Source organism: Chiloscyllium plagiosum, chromosome 6 (genome assembly GCF_004010195.1).
Source record: "Chiloscyllium plagiosum isolate BGI_BamShark_2017 chromosome 6, ASM401019v2, whole genome shotgun sequence".
In the NCBI taxonomy this organism is placed as follows: domain Eukaryota; kingdom Metazoa; phylum Chordata; class Chondrichthyes; order Orectolobiformes; family Hemiscylliidae; genus Chiloscyllium; species Chiloscyllium plagiosum.
Window position 1 is genome coordinate 25101627 of NC_057715.1, and position 27791 is coordinate 25129417.

Genomic DNA, 27791 nt, shown 5'->3' on the forward strand with positions numbered 1-27791 from the left:
GGAAGCTTTGGAAAGGGTGCAGAGGAGATTTACTAGGAGGTTGCCTGGTATGGAGGGGAGGTCTTACGAGGAAAGGCTGAGGGACTTGAGGCTGTTTTCGTTGGAGAGAAGAAGGTTGAGAGGTGACTTAATAGAGACATATAAGATAATCAGAGGGTTAGATAGGGTGGACAGGGAGAGCCTTTTTCCAAGTACGTTGATGGCGAGCACGAGGGGACATAGCTTTAAATTGAGGGGTGATAGATATATTTCAGATGTCAGAGGTAGTTTCTTTACTCAGAGAGTAGTAAGGGTATGGAATGCTTTGCCTGCAACGGTAGTAGATTCGCCGATTTTAAGTGCACTTAAGTCATCATTGGACAAACATATGAACGTACATGGAATAGTGTAGGTTAGATGGGCTTCAGATTGGTATGACAGGTCGGCACAACATCAAGGGCCAAAGGGCCTGTACTGCGCTGTAACGTTCTATGTTCTATGTTAATTAACTTTTGAGGATTCTTTTTGCAAGAAAGGGAGAATTAGTCCTGTCAATTTTTGATGGCCAATTTTCAACATGTGAGATGTTTTCTGGCATAACATCCGAAACAACGTCCTCTACATCTCTAATCCTATTACAGAGCAGAAGAAAACTCGAGAACCATAGGAAACTACCTAGTGTGTAGTTCAAACAGTTTTTCATTGCAGCACAAACATACAAAGTATTCATAACTGTCAAAAGATAATAAAAGTCTCATTAGACAGTGACATGCAAAATTTGTAAGTTCAGGGCATGGGAGCATCAAAGGACAAAGCAATATATTGATAATTCCTATTTGCCCCCTGAGATGTTGGCAGTAAGTTTTGTTACTGTTTGAAAGATCATTCAGGCAAGCATTTTGAGTCAAAAAAAGTTGTGTAAGGTCATCCCTTTCCTAAAGGAGATTAGTGAACCAGTTGGTTTCTTACAATAATCTCATTGTTTCACAGTCTCCATTACTGATGCTGGGGGCTGGAGTTTTGCTGACTGGTGATGACTTAGGAGCCATTTACAAATGGCTCAAGAGACATGTGATGGACATCCCACCCCCATTCCAGCACCAGTAGCTTTCACCACTGTGGAACAGGGGTGCACATTGTGAGTCTGTGCCCTACTTCCAGCACTCATGACTTAATCGATTCTGCAGTGAGGGTGTGCATTTCCCAGCCCCCCCCCCCCCCCCCCCCCCCCCATCATCTTTGGTGGAATAAGGCCATCTTTTCAGGAACTCATAACTCACAGCCCCTCAAAGGAATCATGAATCATTGACTAAATTTTAGAAAGGTAATTTCAAAAGATTGGTCCACAACTATTCACTATAGCCCTCATATCATCCAATGCTGATTCAAGGTTGCCTCATGCCCCTAGCCACTCTCCATGGACCAAATTAGACTTTCAACTGTCAGTATTATTCATGCTTAGCTGAGAACTGAAGCCAACAAAAGCATTCACTTTGGAGGGAATCAAGTGGAGGGATCCTTCCTCAGAACTCTGAAAAGTGAGGTGAATTGTTGACATTGCTTGATTGGAATTTCTAAGTAATTTTAATAAATTGCTCTTTTTGTGATCTCTTTTGTCAATGTCTCAATGCTTATCTCAACAAAATTAAGAGCTGTGAAGTGTTTAAAGTCTCTGTCTTTGACAATTTAATGCTCTGTCAGCATGTCGCTTTTATAGAATTGTAGGAACAGCACTTTTTTTTCAAAGACATTTCTAAATTAGTATATTTTATTTTCTCCCAGCAGTTCTGCAATTATCATTTACATTGTATGTTTTATATGCATATTGTATGCTGGTTGAATGGTTATGCAAGGGGCATGAGTTGGTATCAAGTTGGCAAGGAGAGTTTGAGAGACCATAGTGAGTACATAAGAGTCATGAGTCAGCACTGAGTTGGCACAGAGCCTATGCAGGTCAATGGGGAGCAAGGGTGATTACTTAGATGATCTAAGAGCTTTTATTTCATTAGGATAAAGTCCCAGAGAACTGAGGCTAGCCTTCTAACAGCCCACCTGGCAGCTGCTCACCCCTGCAACTGCCTCCTGGGGTCAACACGCCTAAGGTTCACTAAATTTAAATTCATCAACTGCTTTTGTAATTTTGAATTCGCATCTCTGTCTCATTATGGCCTGCTTGTGGATTAGTAATTCACTAACATGCTACCATATCCTTGGAATGAAAATAAGGATCAATGTCCATGTAATGTGTTGCCATTTTGATCCCTTGCAAATACTGAATGAATTTTTATGTACTTGAGAAGGATATTGAAATGATTTGTTTACTGATTTTTTTAAAAAAGTTTATTCATGATCTCAAAAAAGCATTTTCTGTGCTTCATCACAGCCCAGTGATCAGCTGAGCCACTTTAGATTAGAATCCCTACAGTATGGAAACAGGACCTTCAGCCCAACAAGTCCACACTGACCGTCCGAAGAGCAATCCACCCAGACCCATTCCCCTACATATTTACCCCTGACTACCACTATGGGCAATATAGCATGGCCAATTCACCTAACCAGCACATTTTTGGACTGTGGGAGGAAACCTGAGCACCTGAAGGGTACCCATGTAGACACAGGGAGAATGTGCAAACTCCACACAGAAAGTAACCCTATGTGGGATTGAACCCAGGTCCTTGATGTTGTGAGGCAGCAGTGCTAACCACTGAGCCATCATGCCGCCCACTTAGGTCTAAAAGATCCCAAATCTGATCCCTAAGATGGCATACCTCAGTTAAAGGTGCAGTGGGGATTTATAACAAAAATAGAAATTGCTGGAAAAGCTCAGCAGGCCTGGCATCACCTGTGGAGAGAAATCAGAGTTAAGGCTTCCTTAGAGTTCTGGGGAAGGGTCACGTGAATCAAACCGTAATCAGTATTAACATTTCAAGTTGTGTGATCCTTCCTCAGAACTCTGAGAAAGCGTTAACTCTGATTTCTCTCCACCGATGCTGCCAGACCTACTGAGCTTTTCCAGCAATTTCTATTTTTGTTTCTGATTTACAGCATCTGCAGCTCTTTCGGTTTTTATTTAGTGGGGATTTAAAGTTGGCTACAAAATGTTCTTGTTCAAGATGGACAATTAATCAAGGTGTCTGCTCCTCACTGTTACCTATGAACTCTTCTCAAAACATAGAACTGTAGATGGTGTCAGTGGTCGAGGTTGGGTTCATTTGTGGTGTTAGTGCCCACTCTGTCCACAATTGAAAACTCTCTCAATACTTTCTACCTAACTTTATTGCAGCTTCATTTGACCAAGATGGCCTCAACTGCTCACTGGGCCAAAGATAAAGCATAGCAAATGCTTCGTTCAAGGCATTAATAAGTGTTTTATTCATCAACAAACAAATCTTTTCAATATCGTTTTGCAATACACAAAGCTCTGCAGAAATAGTTGTTCAGTATGTGCCAGGGAACAAAAGTAGACAGGCGGGAGGCTGGGAGAACATAGCAAGCCAGGCAGCATCAGGAGGTGGAGAAGTTGATGTTTCAGGTGTGATCCTTCTTCAGGATGGACAGAACAGAAGTGCAATGTTTCTGCAGGAGTTCATTTTGTGCTACAGTATGAAAAGGAAGACAGACTTTCAAATGTAGGCATTTCCTCTTCTGTTTCCAATTCCATTTTAATTTCATGATACACCCTGAAAAGTCTTCCTCTGCTCCCAACCATTTTCTCACCCACCAACCAGCTGAGAATAAACAGTGGTATGCTGGTTGCAAGAAAATAACAACCCACCTTTGATTCAAACTCATACCCATATGCTGGGAGTTCAATATTCTACCCTGCAGCCACTGCATAATAAGCTCCCTCTCTCCACAACCAAAAGAAAACTCATTGAATGCGAAACTTCTGGATATTTACGGGGCTCTGTTCTTTTCCAAAGAAAACTATTCATGGAGTTCCAATAGTCCTATTTAAATCTTTAGTTTTTAAGATAATCTGAAATTCACAAATCTTAGCTAGGATAGTGGGACACATACTTGGAGATCAGAGAATCAATTGAAAGAAATTTTGAAAGGAAGGACAAAATGTCTTAGCAGCCCTGAACATGTTCTCCCATCTTCCATTTGGCTTAAAATAAATCTTTTTATATTGTACTCTTTGTAGTTATATTGACAAATAAAGCAAAGGAAGCTGCCTTCTTTAAAAGGAAATGCTCATTCATTTTGAAATGTCAGCTTGAATGTGCAAATATCGAATAAACTCAAAACCAGGCTCCTAATACATGGACAATTAATACGTTAGTAACTTCTTGAAGACTGAACTTTCAGTATTACAGTAATTTTGCCTGACTCTAAAATAACAGCTGATTTATGTGATACTGCTCTAGTCAACAACTTTCTGCATTCCGCTGAAGCCAATAGACATCTGGCCCATGACCAGAATGAAGGTGTCCTTTCCCACCCTCCAAGGTGATGCCCTCGATCATATAGTGCTCCATCTAGTGGCCCTGTAGAGGCTTGCAAAATGTAACTGGTAGGGAAATTGAGTTTGGATATCAGTACTGAATCTCATAAAAAGCTAGACCAACCTACTGTGAACCGTTAACAGACCACCCTTAGGTAGATGCAGTAACTTCAACAAAACAAAAACATGGTTTAATGCACAAAAGGCACTGCCTTTTTTAAAAGATCTGAATAAATACCAAATTCTATTTTTATCAAAAGCTAAATGTGCCAATTTTTAGATCAAGCAGTTTTCACTTCCATCCCACAACAAAGTTCTGAAATCTAACAGAGTTTTCTTCTCAGCTTTTGTCTCATTTGCCTTTGGAGTATGCAATTTAGCACAAATTTTGCCTCGAGCTGTCAGCCACCTGCAATGTATTTTCATTCCCTCAACAGTAAAGTGCTTTGCACAAATCTGAATTTAATAAATCACCCTAACATCTGACAGAGTTTATCTCCAGGGGTCAGTTTGATTCCCAACATAACCCACTGACAGACAAAGCTGAATGGATAAGGCTTGAAATTTTAATACACTGAGCAAAAAGAAAAACTACATACAAATCGTACTTCATTCGACCCCTTGCTTTCCAAAATCTCAACTTTACAGTTCAAAAATAAATAGAAACACAACCTTAGCAGTCACTCTAAATGATTCAAACTGGAATTGAAAATTTATAGGACTTGTTATTTGGATATTATTTTCTGTAAGAAATTATACTGTTGACTAAAATTATTTTTAAGTGTCTACTACTTTGGGAATAGTAAGCAAGGACTCAGACTTATGTAATAATTTTTCCATACACAAAAAAACAAATTCATCTGTTAAAGTAACTGTTGCATTTACATTTGTACAAAAAGTATTTTGCTTGCTCAATACATTTAAATATCCCTGAAGACTGTATTTATTCACTGCCTCCAAGCAGTCAAATGTTTTCCTACAGAATGACTTATAATTATGTCACACACCAAGCATTAGCTAACAGAGCTCTTAAAACAAAATCACATGTACTTTAATACCAGGATAACAATTTTAGAAAACATATTCATTATAAAATCTCCCACAAATATTACATCAGAGCATTCCATTTTTTATTGATGCTTGCTCAATGCCATTTTCCCCTGGTTGTGCTAGTGAGACTGTTTTCATTTCAGCTGAAGAATGTACTTTCTCACATGGCATTGTACAATTGGATTCATCATTTTCCCAAACAATTCTCCTTCATAGCACAAATGGAAATTTTAAGAGTGTTACTCTTTTCTTGTGTCATGGAGAGCAACTGGGATCAAAGCCTACACAACATCAGAGGAAAAGTAACTGTACACTTTACTTTCAAAGAAAACCAATCGTAGGTCAGGGCAAAAGGCTCATTTTGTCCCCTGCTTGCTTCACTTATTAGATTACAATAATAAAACAACAGCCCAGTCCTTCTGGTGGGAAAGAAGTGACCCTGGAGTGATTTATAATCCTGTGAAGCCCTGTCCATTCTGCTGACCACACTTTATATAAGGGCCATATCTGTTACTTTAACTGATGTCTTCCTGCTGTGACAACACTGTGGGATGTCTGTCATCACACAAGCATTTCTGACACACCACATTATCTACATGAATTGCTGTTATGTTGGTTCAACAGAATTTTAACTTAATACAAAAATAGAAAGACAACTATATGAGATTTGGATTATCCAAGAGCAAATGACCACAAAGCAGAACAGATCTGATAAATAATTATTTCAGGGAACGCCCATTCGCGTTTTCACCATTATTTTAAGAAGAAGTTGAGTGTTAAAATGAATTGGATGTTTTAAGAAAGAAATTCCTCACAACCATGCAAGGCCAAACACCTCAGACTGCAAAGTTCATCACAAATTAAGAATGGGCTCCACTGTGAGATAAATCATGTTTGGCAGAATAAACCATCCATAGCAGTAATCGCCTGGTTTAGAAATGTACATCTGATCTGCAGTGTTATTCTGAACCAGAATCAGCATTCTGTAAATGGCTGATTTATCTAATACCAAAATGACTATTTGATTTCCCTTCCTCTTCTCAAGATAATATGATTTTCGAGGGCAGTGATATGATTCTTCGTGAGAGATGACAGCATCAGGAATTGAAACATTTTCAACTTTCACTTCTTCAATCAGCTAATGGTACCACATACAGATACGAGATGCAGACACAACACACCAACAATGCCTAAACTCCCAGCATCGTAAAAATAGCCACACTATGCTGAAGCAATATTTCCACTTCCCACACCCTCATTTTCTTTTCGAACTGAAATAGTGCAGTTTGGTCAACGCTGAATCATGAGTGATTATGTGTTAATGTGGGTTCTTAGCTGTCAGAACATAGAAAGTACAACTTTCCCCTCTCCGATCTGGAAAGAAAAGTAAATAATGGTGTAATTGACTTTGGACAGTTAGTCACCCCTTTCTTACTACCTCAGCAATTAAATATTGGGTGGGTCTCAACTCATCAAAAAGAAGTACCCTGAAGTGGTCAATTAACAGCCCCTTAATGGACTCAACTCTACCCCAGCCTGATTACCTCCTTTCCTGGCAAGGGAGAAAGATGGCTGGCTTTCCAGTTGGCCTGTCTGCCAGGTTGGACAGATCATTAGTTTGTCCCAGTCTGGTACCAATCAACAGCAGATATAGGGGAATCAAGAGGCTGACCACTGAACCCAATACCCCTGCTTTTGCTTCCAATCCTCTGAACATCTTCTCCCCACAATCCAATGTAGCAAGTTCCAAAAGAAAAAGACTTACCTTCTACTGTTGGATTTCTTGAGGTCCAGTTCTCCACCCGTGATCTTTAGGTTCCAGCAACTGATGGCCTCTGATTGAATGACAGCTTCTGATGAGGCAGGACTTCAATGTAGAGGCTTACGATTCACCAAGAGGCTAGGCTGGCCACTCAGCTCGTAACAAGCTGATTATAGCTCGATCTGGTGAGCTTTCTAGGAGCAGAGATTCAGTCACCACTAAACACACACATCCACGCACTCATCTTAGAAAATGGAAAATCTCAGCTGCATTGTTAATGTCTGCAATATTTCATTCAAGAGAAAGGGAGCACTTTTATTCTTGACCTCAGTAGTGTTCAATGTCAGTATAAGTTAATTGACTAACACAGAAGCAGGAATATCACAGTTCAAGATAATGCCCAATTTGAACAATAATGAGAACATCAAAATTAATTTTCCCAATAACTATATTCTGAAAGGCAAAGTCAAAACTTGATACAGTTCCAGATTTTCATTTTATTCTTGTAAAATAAATATGAAAATCTGTCCAAATCCTAGTCTAACAAAGTCATTGCTGCAATGGCTTCCACCAACCAAGCTTCACAAATCCGATCTTTCTAAATCAACTATACATAGGAATATAGGAAGTAGGAGTATGAGTAGCCCAGTTGGTCTGTCAACTCTGCTTCACCATTCAGACAATGGATGTAGGTTTGCTTGCTGAGCTGGAAGGTTCATTTTTAGACGTTTCATCACCCTACAAGGTAACACCTTCAGTAAGCCTCCAAATGAAGCATTTGCGGTGTAAGTTGCTTTCTATTTATATGTTTAAGTTTCCTTGGGTTGATGATGTCATTTCTTGTTCTTTTTCTCAGGGGGTGGTAAATGGGATCCAGTCAATGTGATTGTTGATAAGAGTTCCAGTTGGAATGCCATGCTTCTAAGGAAATCTCGTGCATGTCTCTGTTTGGCTTTTCCTAGGATGGATGTGTTGTCCAAGTCAAAGTGGCATCCTTCCTCATCTATGTGTAAGGATACTAGTGAGAGTGGGCCAGGTCAGTTTGTAGCTAGTTGACGTTCATGTATCCTGGAGGCTAATTTTCTGCCTGTTTGTCCAATGTAGTGTTTGCTACAGTTCTTGCAAGGTATTTTGTAAATGACATTAGTTTTGCTTGTTGTCTCTTTCAAGTCTTTCAAGTTCATTAGCTGCTGTTTTAGTTTGTTGGTGGGTTTGTGGGATACCATGATGCCAAGAGGTCTGAGTAGTCAGGCAGTCATTTCAAGATGTCATTGATGTAGGGGAGAGGGCTGGGGTTTCTGGATGTATTTTGTCTGCTTGTTTGGGTTTGTTGCTCAGAAATTGGCAGACTGTGTTCATCATAGGGAATGATGTCACCACAGGAAATGACATCACCAACCTAGGGAAACTCAAACATATAAATAGAAAGTGGGCTACTCCACCGGTGCTTCATTCGAAGGCTCACTGAAGATGTTACCTAGTTTGGTGACGAAATGGCTGAAAATGAACCTTCTAGCTCAGCGAACAAATCTACATCCAAAACCTCAACCTGAGTTACAAGTCTTCTCAAAACCCGCTAATTCAAACAACTACCTATCTCAACACCATTCTTCTCCACAATCCTCATACCCTTCAATGTAATTACTATCTAAAAGGTTATCAATTTTTGTCTTGAACATGTTCAATTCCAAAGGACTGAAGGAGTTCCTCCTTGCCTCAATCTTAAGTGGCCTGTCACTTATCTTGAGATTGTGTCCCCAGGTTTTAGACCCACGAGTAAGGGGAAACATCTTTTGTATAACTACATTGTTACACCTTGAAAGAGATGTGTATGTTTTAATGAGTTCACCTCTCATTTTTTTAAACTGAGGAGAACATAAGCCCAGTTTTGTCAATATCTCCTCATAAGGTACTCCTGCCATCCCAGGGATTAGTCTGGTGAACCACTATCTATGTCCTTAGGTAAGGAGACAAAAACTGTACGCAATCGCCTTGGAGTGGTTTTACAAAGGCTCAATATTTGCATCAAGCAATGCATTCATGCATTCATTTCTAAATTAAATTTAATAAATAGTAATAGTCCAGATGGGTTTATCAATAACTAATTCCCGCCTCAGGCGACTGACTGTGTGGAGTTTGCACATTGTCCCCGTGTCTGCATGGGTTTCCTCCGGGTGCTCCGGTTTCCTTCCACAGTCCAAAAATGTGCAGGTTAGGTGAATTGGCCATACTAAATTGCCCATAGTGTTAGGTGAAGGGGTAAATGTAGGGAAATGGGTCTGGGTGGGTTGCGTTTCGGCGGGTCGGTGTGGACTTGTTGAACCGAAGGGCCTGTTTCCACACTGTAAGTAATCTAATGGTGTGCCATAGGGATCGCGTACCAGTGATTGGATGAAGAAAATGAAGAAGGATCACATAAAAATTAGGTGGAAAACTAAGTGGTGAGGATGGCACGAAGAGTCTGCAGCGGGATATAGACAGGTTAAGCGAGTGACCAAAAACTTGGCAGATGGAATATACAGTGATTAAATGTGAGGTCATACATTTTGCCAAGAACAACTGAGGAAGTACGTATTAGTTACTGCAGAAAGACTGAAAAAAACTACAGAAAAGGGATTTGGGGATCTTTGTCCATGAATCACATAAAGCTAGCATCCAAGTTCAGTCAGTACTAAGGAAGGCAAGTGGAATATTGGCCTTTATTTCAAAAGGAAAGGAATATAAAAAGTAGAGAGATTTTGCTCAAACTATAGAAGGTACTAGACATTCTACTTTGGAATATTGTGAACAGTTTTGAGAGCCTTAACTAAGAAAAGATACACTGGCATTGGAGGCAGTCAGAGAAGATTCACCAGTTTGACACCAGATTTGGAGGAACAATCTTATGAGGAGAGGTTGAGTAGATTGGGCCTGTACTCATTGGTATACAGAAGAATTAGAGATGACCTTATTGAAACATAAAAGATTCTGAGAGGAGTTGACAGAGTAGATGAGGAAATGCTGTTACCTCTGATGGAAGAGTCTAGAACCACAGGTTCAGAATCTCAGAATAACAGGCTACTCATTTAAGACAGATATGAGAAGGAATTTCTTCTGTCAGAGGGTAGCGAATCTGTGGAATTATTTTCTACAAAGCATCATTAAGGTTCATTTATGAAATATATTCAAGACTGAGATAGACAGATATTTTTATATGTAAGCAATCTAGGGTTATGGGGAAAAAGCAGGAAAATGGAGGTGAGGTTTATTAGATTAGCCATGATGGGCTACTTCTGCTTCTATGCCTTTATAGTCTTAACTCTCAAATGCTAAAAAGAAATGTTACTGAGGCTGTGGCAGACAAAAAGGAAAACTATAAATGAACACAGCACCAATGCTTTCACCAGTATGGTAAGTAATTGAACTCATGTAAAATAAAGACTATGCTAAGAACTGCACAATTAGGAAAGTTAAAATATTTGATTCTTTTTAAAACTCTTTTCAGGGTTCGCTCATGATCCAATTGAACCATGAGATAATAAATTGCAGATCTTGAAAATATATCTCCTTACTATTATGTACTTTTGCTATTAAGAATAACTTTAAGAAAGCTTTAAGAAAAGGTACTTCTTCCACTGCTCCTTTTTTTCATTTATTTGGGTTAAAATTAGCATATTTTCCACAGCGCATGACTTGCCATTCAAGTATTTATGCAACGGAAGTTGAAGTAAAGAGAACTTAATTCTACACATTTATAGTTCTTTAGTCTTGTCTCTTTTGATCAAGCATTTGATAATGACATGGAAAAAAGTCAATAAAAATATGTTATCATTTGTAATGTTACATCAAACAGCCTGGCAAACTTTCTCAAACTGTCCTTATTTGCATATTATTGGCATTGAAATCAATATGGAATCAATGATGATTTTTCTTGGGAATGTTAGTCCAGCTGTAAAGGAATTAAAACATTTGGATCTTATGAGCCAGGGTTATTATTCTAAACACTGGCTCACACAATATAAAATCAGTGTTGATGTCAGCTTAGCAGCAACAACAAACCAAATATTGTGAAAATTAGTCCAAATTGTCATGTGACTACGTTAATTTTTTGAGGAAAGCAATCAATCTGTGCTTTGCCGTTTTTAAAAAACTTTTGAACATTTTCAGGATTTTCATTAGCATCTAGCATTTTATGTTCAAGGAACATTTCTATGTCACCCACTTCAAAGTAATAATTACAGCTGACACAAACGTAGGCTAGAGGTAGAAAACTAAGGTAGAGCTGCTTAGAATAACATCACAAAAGTTCAGGGACACTCAAAACTTTGTATCACATCCACTAAACAATCATAATATCTTGATTTTATTTTGGGTTTTACCTGCTCATACCATTTCAAATTGTTCAAGCCATTAATTAATTTTGTGAGCAATAACTGCTATTATAAAGATGAACACAGCAACCATGTTGAATCTTAAGCTACCCTCAAATTCCAACAAATAACTTTTCTTTATTCTTGGAGGGTAGTAGTCACAGGAAATATATTGGCTAAGAAACATGTTGCTTTTTTTTTAAAAAAAATGGTGGTTCGGATCTTTAATCTCCACCTCAATTATCAGGATAGATAAGTGTAACCTCCGTTTAACAACTCATCCACAGCACACCACCTCTGATAATGCAGTATTCCCTTGATACTGCACTACTGTGTCAGGGAGATTATAAGATCTAACTCTGTGATGAAGCTTGAAGCCACAACTTGCTGGCCTAGAATCAAGGGGTTTTACTGAGTGATTCAAGACATGAATAAGTGTGCTTTTCTCTTAAAATGGGAAAACTGTTTACTGTATCACTATATCATTGGTTTCTATGATGAAATAATGACACTATGTATTATGGACAGATGTTGACATACTTGAGTCACCTACAAATGGAACTGGGGTTTGTTACCTTATACATACAGGATACAATGTTGGACTTTTAACTTGTAGACTGGGAAACTGTGAAGATTTATAAGCACTTCCTTTAATACAATAATCACAGAGATTCCAAAGGAGCAATGCACTTCCACTTCAGATTTGAAAGCACAGTTACCAAATATCCAAGAAAACACACTGTAATTTTAGCCCTATCCCACTGTGTATCTGAAACCAGCCATTAAGAAAGGTTAAGTGATGGCAACTTTTCAAAGCAGTTGGTCGTATATTCAGCAACTCCAGCAAGTATAATTTTATGACAGCACTTAAAAGCACTTGCCCTCCATCTTACAGGTACATTGGTTGCTTTCTCTCTACATTAAAATGTTTAAAATCAACAGAAACAGATATGGTGGGGCTCAAATAAATGTTCTCACCACAGACAGCCATATACCTCACAGTTCTTTATAGAAATTTCATAAACTGTCAAGCATATTTTGAGGTGTCCTGGGAAACAAAGACACATTGATACAGAGTGCACATTCCACTGTCCTCGCTTTGCATGGGGTGTGTCTTCTGAGGTCAATAAAGAGGCCTAGACTCAGCAAAGTTTGAGGGTAGTTAATGCATTTTATTTACTGTCTGTCAACTTTTATGGAGTTTTTTTTTGTTCTTGCAATATGCAGCCTTAGTGCGAACTTCAGACATTCAGGATTATTATTAATGTATTCAGAAGTCAGTTGAAAAGGAGTTCTACTAGAAAAGTCTTTACACGAAAGAGATTGAATGAAGCGAGAAGATGAGGTAGGTAGCAAGAGGGTGTTTGGCAAGATCAATAATTTAAAAAACTTACTCAGGAACACACTTTGATTCAGATTGTCATTTTCTCCAAGTGTTCCACAAATATAACTCCATACTAATTATATAATTTCAATGCATGCTGTGGTATGGTCCACAAGTTTCCATTGTTTGATGCTTATCGTTAACAATGGATAACATTTTCCCAAAGTATCTGGTGCTGTATGATTGAGAGAAGTCTCTGGCCAACCTTTGTACTCTTCTGTTAATTAAAACAACTTTGTTTTGTAGGTGGGGAGGGGGTCGGACAGAGCTGTGTTTGTTTCCACTCAGCCTGTACAATTAATCAGTCAGCTTCTTAGGAACAATGAAGAGTGACTGCTTAGAGGCCCTGGTGTTGAGGCAGTCAGCAAGTAAAATGTACATTTCCAACTGCGCATAGCCAACAGAAATTAATTTGCCAGTCTTCTCATGTCAGGTAACATGAATAATTATTATTGCCACATGGAGACAAGTCTCCCTTTAATGATTGTCTGCTTGGGATCTCTGTTTAAAGGTGGCAGAACAATCCCTTATTAATGTAACTGATTGTTGATTTATTTATAAATCAGTAATACCTTTTCAGTAAATATTAATATATAGATAGTCTTGGGCTCAGTAATTTGTTTCATCCAATATTTACTCAGATGGATTTTTTATATTCACATTATTTAAACACCACCTAAAAGTTAGAGTTCATAACATTAGTCAGGTGCCATCTTTGTTATATCTTTTCATAAAACAAGCTGAGAAACAGGAACGATTTTCTTTTGACGAGCATTACAACATTGAAAAGGCATCTGGATGGGTACAGGAATAGGAAGGATTTAGAAGGATATGGGCAAAATGCTGGCAAATTGGACTAGATTTGTTGATAATAACTGGTTGGCATAGCTGAGTTGGGCCAAAAGGTCTGTTTCTGTGCTGTATATCTCTGACTCTATGACTCCTTGACATGCCTACAGGCTATGAAGAGTAACCTACTTCTATACAAAGCATTTAATACAGTACAGAGTTCCAAAGCCTTTAGTGATATAGCAGTCACCAAGCCATTGGAACAAAGCTGTGGAAATACCTGGGTTTGGGGGTGGGGGAAAGAGGGCAGGGGGTGTGGAATGGGTGGACAATACAATGGAAAACGAAGAGAGTGTTCCAGCTGAATCTGTATGAATTACCTTGTGTGACTGATGTGGTTAAGTAGTAGTACTCTTTCTTTGAAGAGTTTCATTTGAAGTCCTATTCCGAGACTGCAGCACAAAAGCCAGGCCTGATGTACCAGTATAATATTAAGCGTGTGGTATTGGTTGAGAGGAATCATGAATGGAAGTTCTTGTAGACCCTCTTGGATGGAAGTCAGAATGCCATGGCACTGGTTCAACTTTCTTTTAAAGAAAGACCTGTGTTTCTAAATATTGTTGAATCAAACTGTTCAGGAATGTTTTTGCACACGTCTGGAGCAGATGGGACTTAAATGCAGGTGTCGTTGTCCAGAGGTAGGGACAGAATCACTGCAACACAGGAGCCTTTCTAGGATTAAACCAGGCATAATTACCTTTAAAACACTCCCATCTGAGCTATTTGGACCAAGTATATTTGGGTCCAACTGTAGAAGATGAGTTGGTATCCTGGTTAATAATTGCCTCTCAATTGATATCAGGTTAACTGGTCACTATCACAATGCCATGTGTGGGAGCTTGCTGTGTGTGACTGAGCAGCCAGGTTCTCTACAACAGTGGCTACCCTTGGGGAAAGTGTAATTTCAATGTGAATCTTCCTTTCACTATCTAAGTACTATTTTGGGAAACGGAATGCCACAAGCTATCCGTAGCCGACATAAATTCAAAGACGACTAATAACTCTCTTTAAACATGAATCCAGAGTTCTCTTTAAGTCTGTAATAAGCGCTTTTTGATCTCCAGAACTTCTGAGGTCTTTGAGAAAGTGAGAGCGCCTTTCCAATTCCAACACCAAAATTATAAAGTCTTTATAAAATTCTTTTGATTGCGCAAGCATCAGGAAGTCGCCGAAAATGATTGAAAAAAAATTACACAGGAAACGAAACTTTGCAGGGGGGTTTGCTTTGCTACCCTGTCAGTTCACTTCACATTTCTGCTCCAGGGGCTGAGAGCTGGGTGGTCACATTGCCTGTTGGATTCAGGTCGATCACTGAGCAATCTTGAAAACTGTTCAGATGATTCACCACCCTGTTTTGAGGTCCCCCCAAAAATGACCTCATTGTATTCTATTCCAGTGGTTTGGCACTGACACTGTATGATGTGGAGGCTAGGGGTAGCAACAACACAGTTAACATGATAAAAGTGGAACATGATAATCCCCTGAAATCCATGTCTTTACGCCGAAAGCTAGTCTCTTAATCTTGTCCATTTGATACCTTACGACCGGTTGCTCTTTCCAAAAGCAAAAGCTAACGTTAATTTGTGTGCGGGGTCTTCACTCATTAAATTATGCTTTTCCAGTGCGTTTGGCGAAACAATTTTGTAGGATGCTAACATTTCAGCGCATGTTTTCATTTAAGGCCCACTGGAACTGATTCTAGCTGTCAAAAGTGAATATCCCCAACCAACAACCACCCCAAGTCTTTGGGAGCCCATTCAAAAGTGGACGTGATGCATTACGCCTGTCCAATTTTTTTTGTTTCAAAACGAAAATGTAATGGAAAAAGTAATGTCTCTTCTTTTTTGAGGCATGAAAGTCGTTTGTGTTCTTCTCCAAAGAACTAGGTCATCTGCTCATAATTGCAAATCATGCAATAAATCATTGGGCTCCAAAGATGAATTCCGCTCCAATAATGAAACAATGCTTATTGGCATGCCATGTCAGCTCAATTTAATTCACTCTCCATTCAGAATAACCAATCCACAATCTGCAATCCGAGGACGACACCAGATAAATCACTCGGCTAAACGATGGCCTTGAAGGATCATGTGAACCTCTTTAAACTTCTGCTGTTGATTTCCCAGCGATACATTTCATATTATATTTACCACTCCGGGATTGAAATCTCCAATGGGGCAGCATTAAGCTTAGAGAAAGTCCATCTAAGCAGCTCTCCCGTGCACTGGGGAATAATGACTGGAGACCTTTTATTTATCATGCTTTATTTTTGTATTCCCACTGCACTTTCCGAAAGATTGCTTAAGCATTTTTCTTCAATTCGCATTCGTTTTGACAGATTAAACGATTTGATGTCAAGCTTTGGCTTCTAACTTGCTGAGTATTAAAATAAAAACTTATCCAGACCGTCTATCACGTCATTAAACAACTATGTTCTTTTTTCTTCGTTTATAGTTATTAATGCTGTTAAAATATTGTCCCCTCTCACCCTTCAGGTTTTCATTACACTTTGCAAACTTAAGAAAACTTTGCGCCCGGTCTCTGAACTTCATTAAAAACGCATTCGTGTTTTTGGAGTTTATGGGGAATTGTGGCGTAGAAGGGACACTCAGTCTGTATGCATATTTATTACACAAACAGGACTGTTCATTTGCAAGTAATTGTTGATGGGAAATATGATGGCTATTCTAATGTATTTTTTTAATCAGATAGTGGGTTCCTTCAGATGCGGAAATTAAACAATATAGTACAACTTACTTAAACACAATTGTTCCCTTACTAAGTCTAAGCAGTGTGTTATTATTACAGAGAGCATTCTGATCAAGGATGTCAAAGTTGCACTTAAAGAGAAGTAGCGTCAAGGAATTCGAAGTTATGAAATGGTATTTTATCAAGCACGTTCTGCGTTCGTGTATACCCAGCATTTGAGCCTCTCTGTCCCCCCCTTTCGCACGTAAACAGCAGGCGAAATCCCACCCCGTCCCGTCCCATCCCAATCATGTCTTGTATTGGTGTCTCTGGCATCCGGAAAGCAATTCATTCCTCTTTCCCCATCCCTCCCTAATTCTACTAGCACCTGAAAAACTGATCTTTTTAATAACTGTCTGGGGCTATCCAGCCAGTTCGGGGACCGCTCCACCCTTCTGTACAGCAGGCCGCCCAAGTGCCTGGTAGCTATCAAAACAACTGGATGGTCTGGGCCAATGGAATTAAAACATACCCATGATCCAAATCATTCTGTAACCTGCTGTGGAAGTCAACAGCTCACTGGCAAATGACAGTCGAACTGTTCAGCTCCAAAACTAACCGATATTTCAACTCCTCTGATTTACTTCCAATGCCCTTTCTAATGAAATTGCTTTTTCGAGTTTTTTTTTGTTTGGGGGTAGGGGGTGGTAGGTAAAACAAGTCTAATGTGCGCCGGCGGATGTTTCAAAAAATGACCTAATTGCATTCTCCTGACTATTTATTATGAGAGATCATTTCAGCCACTTGCAGCCTACTGAATGAAATGTTTGTCCAGCTTTCACCTTATAACGCTAATCACGGCATTTATTGTGCTGACTATATGCAGGTTCTGTTTATACAGCAGGGGAAACAGCAAGCAGACAGGCAAATCTCCCTAGTTGGTTACACTTTTAGCAAACTGTAAATGCAACAGAAATATATTCACACCACTTTGAGAGCATGCTGAAGTTTCTGATGGGCTAAGTAGGAAGCTTGAATACTCGGGAACCAAGTCTCTTTCTGTTGCCCGGACAACATATACAACCTCCCCCTTTTATCTCGAGATATTCTCAGATCCATTCCAAATTACAAACTTCAAAGTAACTGCGATTAGCGGCGATCTATCCAGCAGCGAATGGGGCAACGAGGTGCTATTGCCAAACACTGACTGTAGAAGTCAGCCAAACAGGCCGGCAGATCGTCAAAATCGCCGCTTGAAGATCTCCGCTGACGCGGTCCTCGCAGGTGAAGGGTTACCATCGGGGTCGAAGTGTTGCTCAACTCCGTTGTCGCTCGTCCAAACCCAATCAGTCAGGGGCCAGGCTTTACCTTCCCAGGACTGAGTCTTTACATGTGAAAGAGAGAGAGCGGAGCTGTGTTTGTAATCGCTGCTGAAAACTCGTTGACTGTGTCTGTCTTTCCTCCCCCAGCAAGACAGTCAGACAAAAGCTGAAATGTATGAAACACGGCAATCCATCACCCCGCAGATGGGAAGCAGGAGCCGCGCGGAGCTAGAAAATGACTTGCCTACCCACTGTTAACAATGGGCGAGATCAGTGAAAGGTCATTGGGACGTTCCTTCTTGTAGCTATCTTACACCACTCAAGTTTGAAAAAGAGTCGGACGATACTTACTTAAATTCTAGCCCTGTCATTTCCAATTTTATGCTTTTTGGTCATGCTTGTATTTAGATTCAGCAACAGCTATTCAGCATATCAATCCTAATTAGAGGATCTGGGGCTGCAAAGGACGGGCGATGGGCGATTTGCATAATCTAATCATAAATACGCAGTGATACATATTTCCAAATGCGTTCGTACAATTATCTTTCCATCCTTGGGGCAATCATATTAATATGATTAGGCAATATTTCTGGAAAAAAAAACAGGCAAGTGTGCACTCTTTTTAACCGCAGCTTAGGGCGCTATGAAAAATTAATTAATTTCTGAAGAAAATCAATTTCTGTACGTGATCGTATTAAAACCAAAGCCTAACCAAGACCCAAGTCCTGTCTCCTTCAAGTCTTCTTGGAGTGGGTTGTCAACTCTATGGAGGTAAACATTACGATCGGTGTGGTGACAAGGGGTAGTGTAGATCTTTAATATTGGGAGATGGGGGGGGATTTGGAGGACTACAAATCCAAGCCAATTCTGCACATTTCTCGAATTTGCCCCCTAATTGAAGCGAGTCTTGATACACAGCAGAATCCGCCTTCAGCCACTGTAATTGATTATTCACTAATTCACTCCCCAGCAGTAATACATTCAAAAAAAAACATGACAGTAATATTACATTGCAATTAGCAGTCTCCCCCCCCCCCCCCCCCCCGTCCTTCTGAAATATTATTTCACAGCACATCAAGTGAATCGTTATACACACTGCATTGGACATTTGGAGAAGGTCGCTGCATGATAAAAAGGTACTGGTGATGCAGCTTGGATTATTCATAGCCTTGAATTGCAGTCTAAACAGAATCGAGAAGGAGGAGGGGCCGTTGTGAAGCACCACTGTCTCTTTAAAGGTAGCCCCGACCACGACTCTTGGGTTTCATTGAAGCGCCGCGTTAGTTAGCGGCTTTGTGAGCCAGAGAACACATGGGGGTAAGTATTAACCCATCAACTGCTGACCACCGGACATTGAGAAGTAATGCTGAGCGCTTAAAAGAACCAAGTTAAGGGTCTCCGTTCCATTTACTTAAAAAATGAGAAACAAACTGTATTTGCAAATATGCATTGAATCAGTGTGTCTCTCTCTCTCCAAAACCTGCAAGGCAGTTAATACAGTAACAGAAAGGAGCACATTAAAGACTCCACGGAGATTTTGTTTTATATAAGTACAATTGTCTACTCAAGAGGTCGAGCTCAAAACGAGATGATTTGAAAAATGATTCTATTGGATCAGACTGCGCCATTTTGCCTTAATTGGCATTAAGGCCACTTGAGTGAATTCTGCACTGTCTCATTTTTCAAGCAGTTTGGTTCCCACCCTGATCAGCCGTATGTCGTTCCTTTTTGAAGTTATTATTATCCCAATTCCCGCTTGGATGCGGTTGCTGGGTGACTGGTATCTTAGCACCCATTTCCACTCGATATGATCTGAATCTGATCCAGCAATTCCCCCAATGGGCGACATAAAATAAAGCGACCACACAGCTTCCCTCACACAACAAAAAAAAATCTGCACGGATCAGGCAGAGGGAGAGAGAAAAAGTTGTCTTTTTTCGTCCGACTGTTCTTTCCCTCACGTAGGCACAGCAGTCCTAACTACCGTCAACTTTAAATACACTTGATAAACACACAGTGTCTTCTCCCGAAACTAATCTATGAACGTTATACCAGAAGTATTAAAAAGCATGTTGCCGGACTGAAAGCAGAACGGCCAGCTCAATGCAACAGTGTCGATGGCATCAGCCCAGATCATTCCTCTCTAAACATCTCACACTTGTTCTGTGAGCATTGGCATCTCCGTATTGAGAAGTTCTATTCTACTTACAGAAAAAAAAACAAGCAGAAAAGTTTTAGCGCGGCGTAATGCAGCCAACGTCAAGTTTGTGAGCGTGGGGTTGCTTAACTTTGTGTTCTTGCAAAGACCATCAATTCCAGTTTGCTGTCGATTTATGATAATATAATTGGACTTCATTAAGAGATGGGCTGGGAAAGAAGGAGAAATGATGCTTTGATCGCAGGGAGGCCTTGACAGGAACAAGAGTTCGATCGTTCTTGTCTTTTTTATTAAACTTTAATTGAAGTGATTTCACATTACCAGCGGTGGGAATCATTTCCAGTTTTGAGGGCTCAGTTTGCAAACAGGCTTGGCACTTTGAGCCGCGTGTTCCTCTGTAATTCACGGCATTTAACATAACCTACCGGTTAATAGTACAATAATGGCATGTTTGTTTGAGTTTTGGTAGTTTGGTATGATACCTCGCACATAACAGCTGAAGGGATGCAGCCCCTTTAATCTAGTCTTTTCAAAGTGATTTGATTGAAATACCGCTTAGAAACCATGACCTTTTGATGACACCCCCTGGCAGCAGGCGCATCTCGCTGTCAAACTATCGGATGACACCAAATGGCATCACAAACAACAAATGAGTTAGCAGTCCCACTGTAAGAGAAGTGGTCAGCTAAATGGTGTTACAGTGCAAGGATCCAGGCTGCTCACTGTCTGATGGAAGATTCCTTTAATTCCGATTATGTGGACGCTTGCATTTTCAGCCATGATGCAATGCTTCCTGAAATAGTTCAGAGCGATTGTGAAAGTGATTGATATCAATCTTCACAGCCACTACCAGGTGCTTTGAAAGGCAATTATAGGCTTGTGTGTTCCTGTATTATCCAAGCAACTCGCTGCCATTAAACTCCCATGTATCACTGCATTAAAGAACGGCCAGCCCACCCCCATATACACATACGCAGAGTTTTATTGCGGGCATTATGTCAAAATTACTGTTCCCTTATTACTCAATAGCCAATTATTGTTCCAGTACTGATTCTAATCTAAGTGTACTTAACTTTGAAATGATCAGACTTTGGAAGTACGCACATAAAGTTGTGCAGGTTGATTAGTCTTTTGTGATATAAAATATGTGGCCCTTGAGCCTTTTTTATTCAACAACAGAGCCTTTATTAAAATATATGTTTATCCAACAATCTGAAATTATGTAATAAAAGCAACATTTAAGGGACGTTAGCTGTCCATCAACATCATGTAACAACTTCCTGTCAGCTTGACAACTAAGCTAATGTCTCAGAAATCCTTCACTCTTAAGCATCCTGTCTGTACCTCCTATTAATGGCTACCTTTTCTAAGATGATTCTCTAACCATGTCACATCAATTGCGAAGCCCATTTTGCTAAATTACTGAAAGAAACAATAATTGTTCAAAGAACAATAGCTCTTGCAAAGGACTCAAAGCAAGTCATTTGACACTAAAGTCATCCAGCATACTTTCTGGGGACAATTGCTTTCTTTCAATTCAGAACAAATAAAACAGATTATTTCAGAAATCACAGACAAGTTTTAGGGTAATTATAGAAAACATTATTTAAGAAGTCTTTACCATGCAAGGCAGTCCTTCAATCTGCTCGAATGTTTATTAGCATGATAAGCATTAATAACATTCCAAACTGTCATTTTCCTTAAATCTTTAAAAAAAATATATACTCTCCTTATCAAACTGTTGCTATCAGACTCCAGCATGTGAAATCAAGCAGTAATTCAAGCTTATGACATAATTGCTTTTCGATGTCAGTTGTGGTCTTTTTCGTCATAAACGGAGCTTCCTTTCCGATATCTATTTCATAAAAATATGCCAGTTTCTGCCACATTCAAGCGATAATATAAAATATAGCATTGCCTTTCAATAATGCTGCCATTGATATCACAACTGTCATCTTCCTATTCTTTTTTTCTCACCCTGGACTGAGTATAAATTACCTATAGGTAAAGAGTCACATCAGTAGAAAAAAAGTTGCATTTCTCTCCCTGTTTTAGCCTATTGCCTCAATCACCTCCATAATAAACTAATTAGCAGGCATGAAATAGTTACACACTTCAGGATTCTTCTACAAATGTCAGTCAGTGGAATATATTTGCACTTTTTCCTTGTACAAAAACTAATATGAACAATGCAATGGATCACAAAGTAGGTCAGAAATGATGAGATACACCTGTAAAACTTCAGATAATTACAATGTAACACCTCTTATTTTTGGTCTTTCGCTGGATTTCTGATGGAAATGCAGCTTGTACCATGAACAGTTTGATGGGGTACTCCTATACCTGTGTCTACTTAGACTTTGGCACCATAAAGTTGAAATTTTGCTGTTGTCATTGAGACTTGGTTTTCACTAAAATTGTTCAGTTTTCCCTTACAGAAGCATTTTTTTTTAAAAAAAACCTTTCAAAGGAGGAAAAAAGTTATACATTTGACAATTACATTTGAAATTGTTGTACTGTTCCTGATATTATGCAACACTATTTTTGTAAGTAGTATACAATGCATGAGCTTATAATGTGGAATATGATAATGACAGCAGTAGCATTTATTTAATTGCAAAACATAATGTAGAACAAATTTTCATTTGTCTGTCAACCTGGATAGTTCCTGAAAATGTACCATTTTCTCAGTAATATGAGACATTGAAGACTTTCAGATGTTACATTTGAAAATTTAAAATTGTACAAAGAATCCAAGTCATGGGTTTATGATTAAAAATAGGAGAGAAAATCAGCAGAGACACCCTTGGCTTCCTTAAATTTACTGTATCCATCGGGGATATATTTAGATAATTTTCAACAAAAAGTATTGAGTTCTAATTAAATATTTCAACAGAAATATGTGTATTGGAGTCAAGCACTAACATCAATGTACATAATAGCCCAAGGAATCATTCCACCACTGCAAGAAAACTATCATGGTATATACACAGTATACATTAAAGAAAGTATAATTTTTGGACATAGTCAATATGTTGGTAATGTATAGTTTACTTCACCAGTGAAATAACATATTATGCATTCTGCTCAAGCTCTTATGCATGATCCAAGAATATTGATACATTTGATTATGCATTCATCTATTCAAGTAATGTGCACTGAATACTGGATTTGAACAATGGTATAATGTATTTTCACAGAACAAGATTCATAAAGTAGGAACTTGCTGACAATATTAAATGTTATGCCCCAATTCTAAAAGAAAACTGGTTGAAAAGTGGTTTTGTGTGTTAATTATGTAGCAGCCAATAATGGTATATATTAAAATATTAAGCAAATTATTTCCATATAAACAAGGTACTTGAATACAATACTACTTAAAAATGTGCACAGCAAGTCCGCTAACCAAAGATTTAATGATCTTCAAGGCAAAATTTCAGCTTTTATCAAATATTTTCGTTAAAATTTAGAGCAATAGTTGAGCACTTTCAGATGTGCATAAATCGATTATGTATTTGCCAGTGCAAAATAATATGTCACATCCCATATTACTGCATTAAGGAAAAGCTTGTCCTACTGTACAGTAATGCATGCAGTAATTGTGCAGTGTATGAAGGTTCTCCACTCAGTAAATATTTTATGCTCCATCACAGGATTAAACTGTGATGAAAGAAACTAAAATCATACATATAACAAAAATAAACACTTGTCAATTGGAGGTGGGGGTAAAGTTATGATTTTCAAAACAGTTTATCACTGTTCCACTGGATATTATGAAGTCATTTTCATCATTGCATTGTGTTAACTTTTTGATTATCTGAAGGGTAAATTGACGCAATACCTCTTTATGCACCAATGAGCATTAAATGACAGAGGTGGCCAAACAAGGTACCATAACCTTGGCTAATTGGGCATAAGCTCTATGCTTTGATAAGATTCTAAAACAGGGTAACACAACATTTTCTTTCCAAAAAGAATATTGTTTGCATTCACATTCTAAAAACCATAGCAGCCACAGATCATTGTGAACTTCTCAACAAGAGAGGCTAAGCATCATCTATTTCACCTTACCTATATCTTAATATGATATATTTCAATAAGGAATTACCAAGGTAACATATTTTAAAGTAACTCTTCCATGGGATGAGATCATGCATCTGAACACTGGTCTACATTATGTCAGAAAAAGGTAACAATATGTTCCAATTTACTATTCGGTTCTCCAGAAAAAGAAATGTCAGGCTCAGTGATAATAAGCAACAAATAGAAAAGTATTGTTTTTAATGTTAATATTGCTTTAAACTCTGAAAGCTGGTTTATATTTTAAAAAGAAAACATGGATACTGGTTCAATTACTTTAAATCAACAGAAACCTGATGAGGGCAATGAGAGAGAGTTATCAATGTGGGTGCTGTGAATGTTGTCCTTCCAACATGTGATATAGCCAGAACTCTCTTTAAAATTGATATGGATCATTAAAGAGCACATTGTACATAAGAACTCAGTGACGTGCCATATATTCTAAAGCAAGAAAAGATCAAAGTAAAACTATTAATGGGTGGTGTAAAAGCACAATTGTTGGCAGCCATCTGGTACAGCTTGTTATTTTAGAACACATCATGCAAGTGAGGGTATACTCAATGGCTTTTTATTAGTTTAGGCATTTATTCATGGAAGTCTTTCACTATTGGGGATGAACAAAAGGTATTGCCAATTACACCTTATCTCCTTTGAAACTGATGTTACTAGTAATTATCCAAGGGCTAGATAAACACAATCCTTTTGTAATGTTAAACTTTAGGAGGACTGACGTGAGCCAGCAGAAAATGTGTAGAACGTTGTAGGAAACATTTCAACGCTTATTATTGCAGAATGCATGACTGCGATTCTCGAGTTTGCCTCTAACAAGTACTTTCTTGAAAGTTGTTGCCAGTTTTTAAAGGGGAGGAAGTTGCAGACACATATATCCTCCAAGAAACTACTTGGAAATTTGTTTTAGAATACGTATGTGAGAGATATTATAAAGCGTTAACTTAAAGCTCTGTTTAGAGAACAAAATAGGGACAAAAGTTGTCATTTGGGACTGACTTTCTTTTTCAACTTGATAAAAATTCGATTCTTTTAAAGGAGGATAAAGAGAGGGAGAACATTGCAAAGCTCCAGAACAGGGTGTAATTAACATACCCTTACGTACAATAGATTTTTGCCAAAGCATTTTCTTGTATTGGAAGATTATTTCTTTCAACTCCAGTTCGAAGTTTTCAGAAAATCCACTCAGGTGGATCCCACTCCGAAAAGGTCACCTGTGGCCCGAATGCACGTTAGGATTGGCGATGATTATCTCACTTTAGGGCAAAGCTTTCTGATCGAATCAGCAGGTGGGATTAGAAGGGGAGGGGGGACCCAGTTGGTGTATAATGTAGAATAAAGAAATTAGGTTTTTATATGTATACACACACATACACACATATAGGTGTCAGTTAAGGTACTTTAGCCATCAGCACCGGTATTCGGGAGCCAAAAGAAGGGGACACGGAACAAGTGGCGCGTTACAATAAGTTCCTAGAACCGTTGGGTGCCTGTAGCGTTTCACACAGTTTGGGGAGTTTGCCCAAGAGTTGTTCAAATGGCTGGACCTCGAGAAAACACCCCTTTGGAAATTCGTAACTTAAAACTGAAACCGCCCGGCTGGAGGTTTGAGGGAGTTAACGGAGTAAGGGTGTGTGTGTAAAATGGGGGTAGAAGGTGGGGAGAGAAGTTGTAAGGCTATGTGAGTGTAAGGGTGGAGGGCTAGGGGTGGGAGTGGAGCGGGAAGGGGAGAGATGAGGAGGAGGGAGATGAGGAGGGGAGAGATGAGCGGGAGACCACCTCTTTAACCTTTGTAAGTGGGCACAAATTACTGTCACTTTTATCACTTTTTTTTAACCGGCCTTAAATTTCTGCTGCTAAGGAAAATAAGAGTGAAACTTTCCTTTTGTTTGCAGGGGAGGGCGAAAGATTTGACAGGGAAGGCAAGTTGCGGGGAGCTGTTGGGAGTGAGGACTGGTACCTCCCTTTCCCTGAGCCCGCATTGTTGGCTGTGTTGGTCTCTCTCTCTCTCTCTGGTCACTAGGAGCCTCTCTGTTCCCCACCTCACCCACCCCTCCACCTCTCTCTCCTCGATGATCATTGCTGGCTCTGATCATAGCGTGGCCCGGGACTCTGTCTCTCTCTCTCTCTCTCTTACCTGGCGTTGGTGCAGTCGTTGTAGAGGATTTCGAAATCCTTCCTGGAGATGAGCTTACAGCGGTTGACCCCGGGCTGGATGGCGCCCAGACCCCGCAGGATCCGCACTTGCTCCACGTTGCAGACCACGGGCGTTATATCCAGCCTCTTCAACTTGGTGTAGACGGTGTGCAGCCCGCCGACCAGGTGCTTGAGGAAGAGGTCGAAGGCCTGGGGCAGGCAGATCAGCTCGTGTCCGTCCACGGTGAACGAGGCGACCTTGGCCCCCCGCAGCTCCACCATCCTGCACTCGTTGTTTTGCGGCGTGTTCTCGACCGGAGACGGCGTGGAGTACACCGGCTTGGTGCCGCCGTCCGCCCGGAATAAACTCTGCGCTGCCCCCGCTGTCCCTGGCCCCGCGGCAGCTGCTCCGGCCGCCGAGGAAGTGATCGCAGGAGAGGATGAAGAGGAGGAAGATGAGGAGGATGAAGGAGTCGAGACTGGAGTGTGATTCACCGGAGCTGGCGGGATCAGTGCAACCGGAACGGCCATGCTGGTACATAGAAAAATTGGGGGGGGGGAGGGGGGTTGGGGGGGGGGGGGGGGGGAAAGGAAGAAACAACACAAAAAAAAATCCCCACTATATTTCTCCTCTTGAACAACACACGTTCATTTAAAAACAATGTGACTGATCAAAGTTGCTCTCGGCTCCTCCACCCGCCTGTTGAAGTTGTTATTATTGTTGTTTTGTGGAGAAGAAGCGGAGAGGAGGCGAAAGACTGTCGGACAAACACACACACACATAACACACACATAAACATCAAAAGGAGGAATGACATGTCACACGGTATCCCGGGGGCGGAGCAATTAACTTTCCAGCCAGGAATAAATCAAATAGCACCCTATCCACTCGCACCGAGAGAGAGAGAGAGAGAGACAAGCGAGCAGCTTTCTCAGGTTCCGCACAGCCAAGGAGACAGCGAGTTTCAGAGCCCAACCGCGCCCGAGTTTACAAATAAATCACTTCTCGGATCTGTTAATTGCAATCTCGTGGAAACGCCGAGGGATCAACTCGCCAAGTAGCAAGCAGCAGATATCCACCCACCGCTGAACAGGATAACCAGGCAGTATCGCGATTACGCAGCCCCCACTTTGGAAAGAAAAAAATCCCAATCAAACTGAAGATGATCACCCCCCCCCCCCCCCGACACACACACACACACACATATGCACAATAAATTACTGCAAGTCCATTCCTCGGTACATTGGAAACATCATTGTTGAAAGTCAAGAGATCAACTTTGCAGCTACATCAGATTCCACACACAGCTTGTCTCCCTCTGTACAGCAAAGGTGGGACGGGGGTGGTGGTTATGTGGGTCTCTACATCCTCCCGACGAGTTACCTATTCAGCTCCATCGACGCTTTGTTTTTGGAAACAGGATAATCAATGTTGTGGCGCAATTAGAAAATGTGCGTTCAGACCCGGAGAGTAAACAGTGCGCAGCCTTCCTATGATTTTATATGAAAACAACAAGAAGTACCAAAGTTATTAAAAACACACCAGGGCAGAGCAACCAGGTCAAACTTTCCCAACAC

At 39.9% G+C, this 27791-nt stretch overlaps 1 protein-coding gene across 9 annotated transcripts in view; it reads right to left on the bottom strand.

Moving 5' to 3' along the window:
- The window catches only part of dachd (dachshund d), a 593865-nt gene extending 566439 nt beyond the window's left edge, over positions 1-27426 (bottom strand). For 3 of the 9 annotated variants that reach the window (XM_043691362.1, XM_043691358.1, XM_043691357.1), the window contains exon 1: positions 26215-27423. In XM_043691362.1, coding sequence (XP_043547297.1) covers positions 26215-26744 — 530 coding nt within the window. In that variant the 5' untranslated portion in view covers positions 26745-27423. Of the gene's footprint in view, positions 1-26214 lie in introns of all 9 variants that reach the window. The other 6 variants (XM_043691360.1, XM_043691365.1, XM_043691364.1 and 3 more) reach the window with 4 other exon arrangements.
- Positions 27427-27791: the final 365 nt, after the last annotated feature.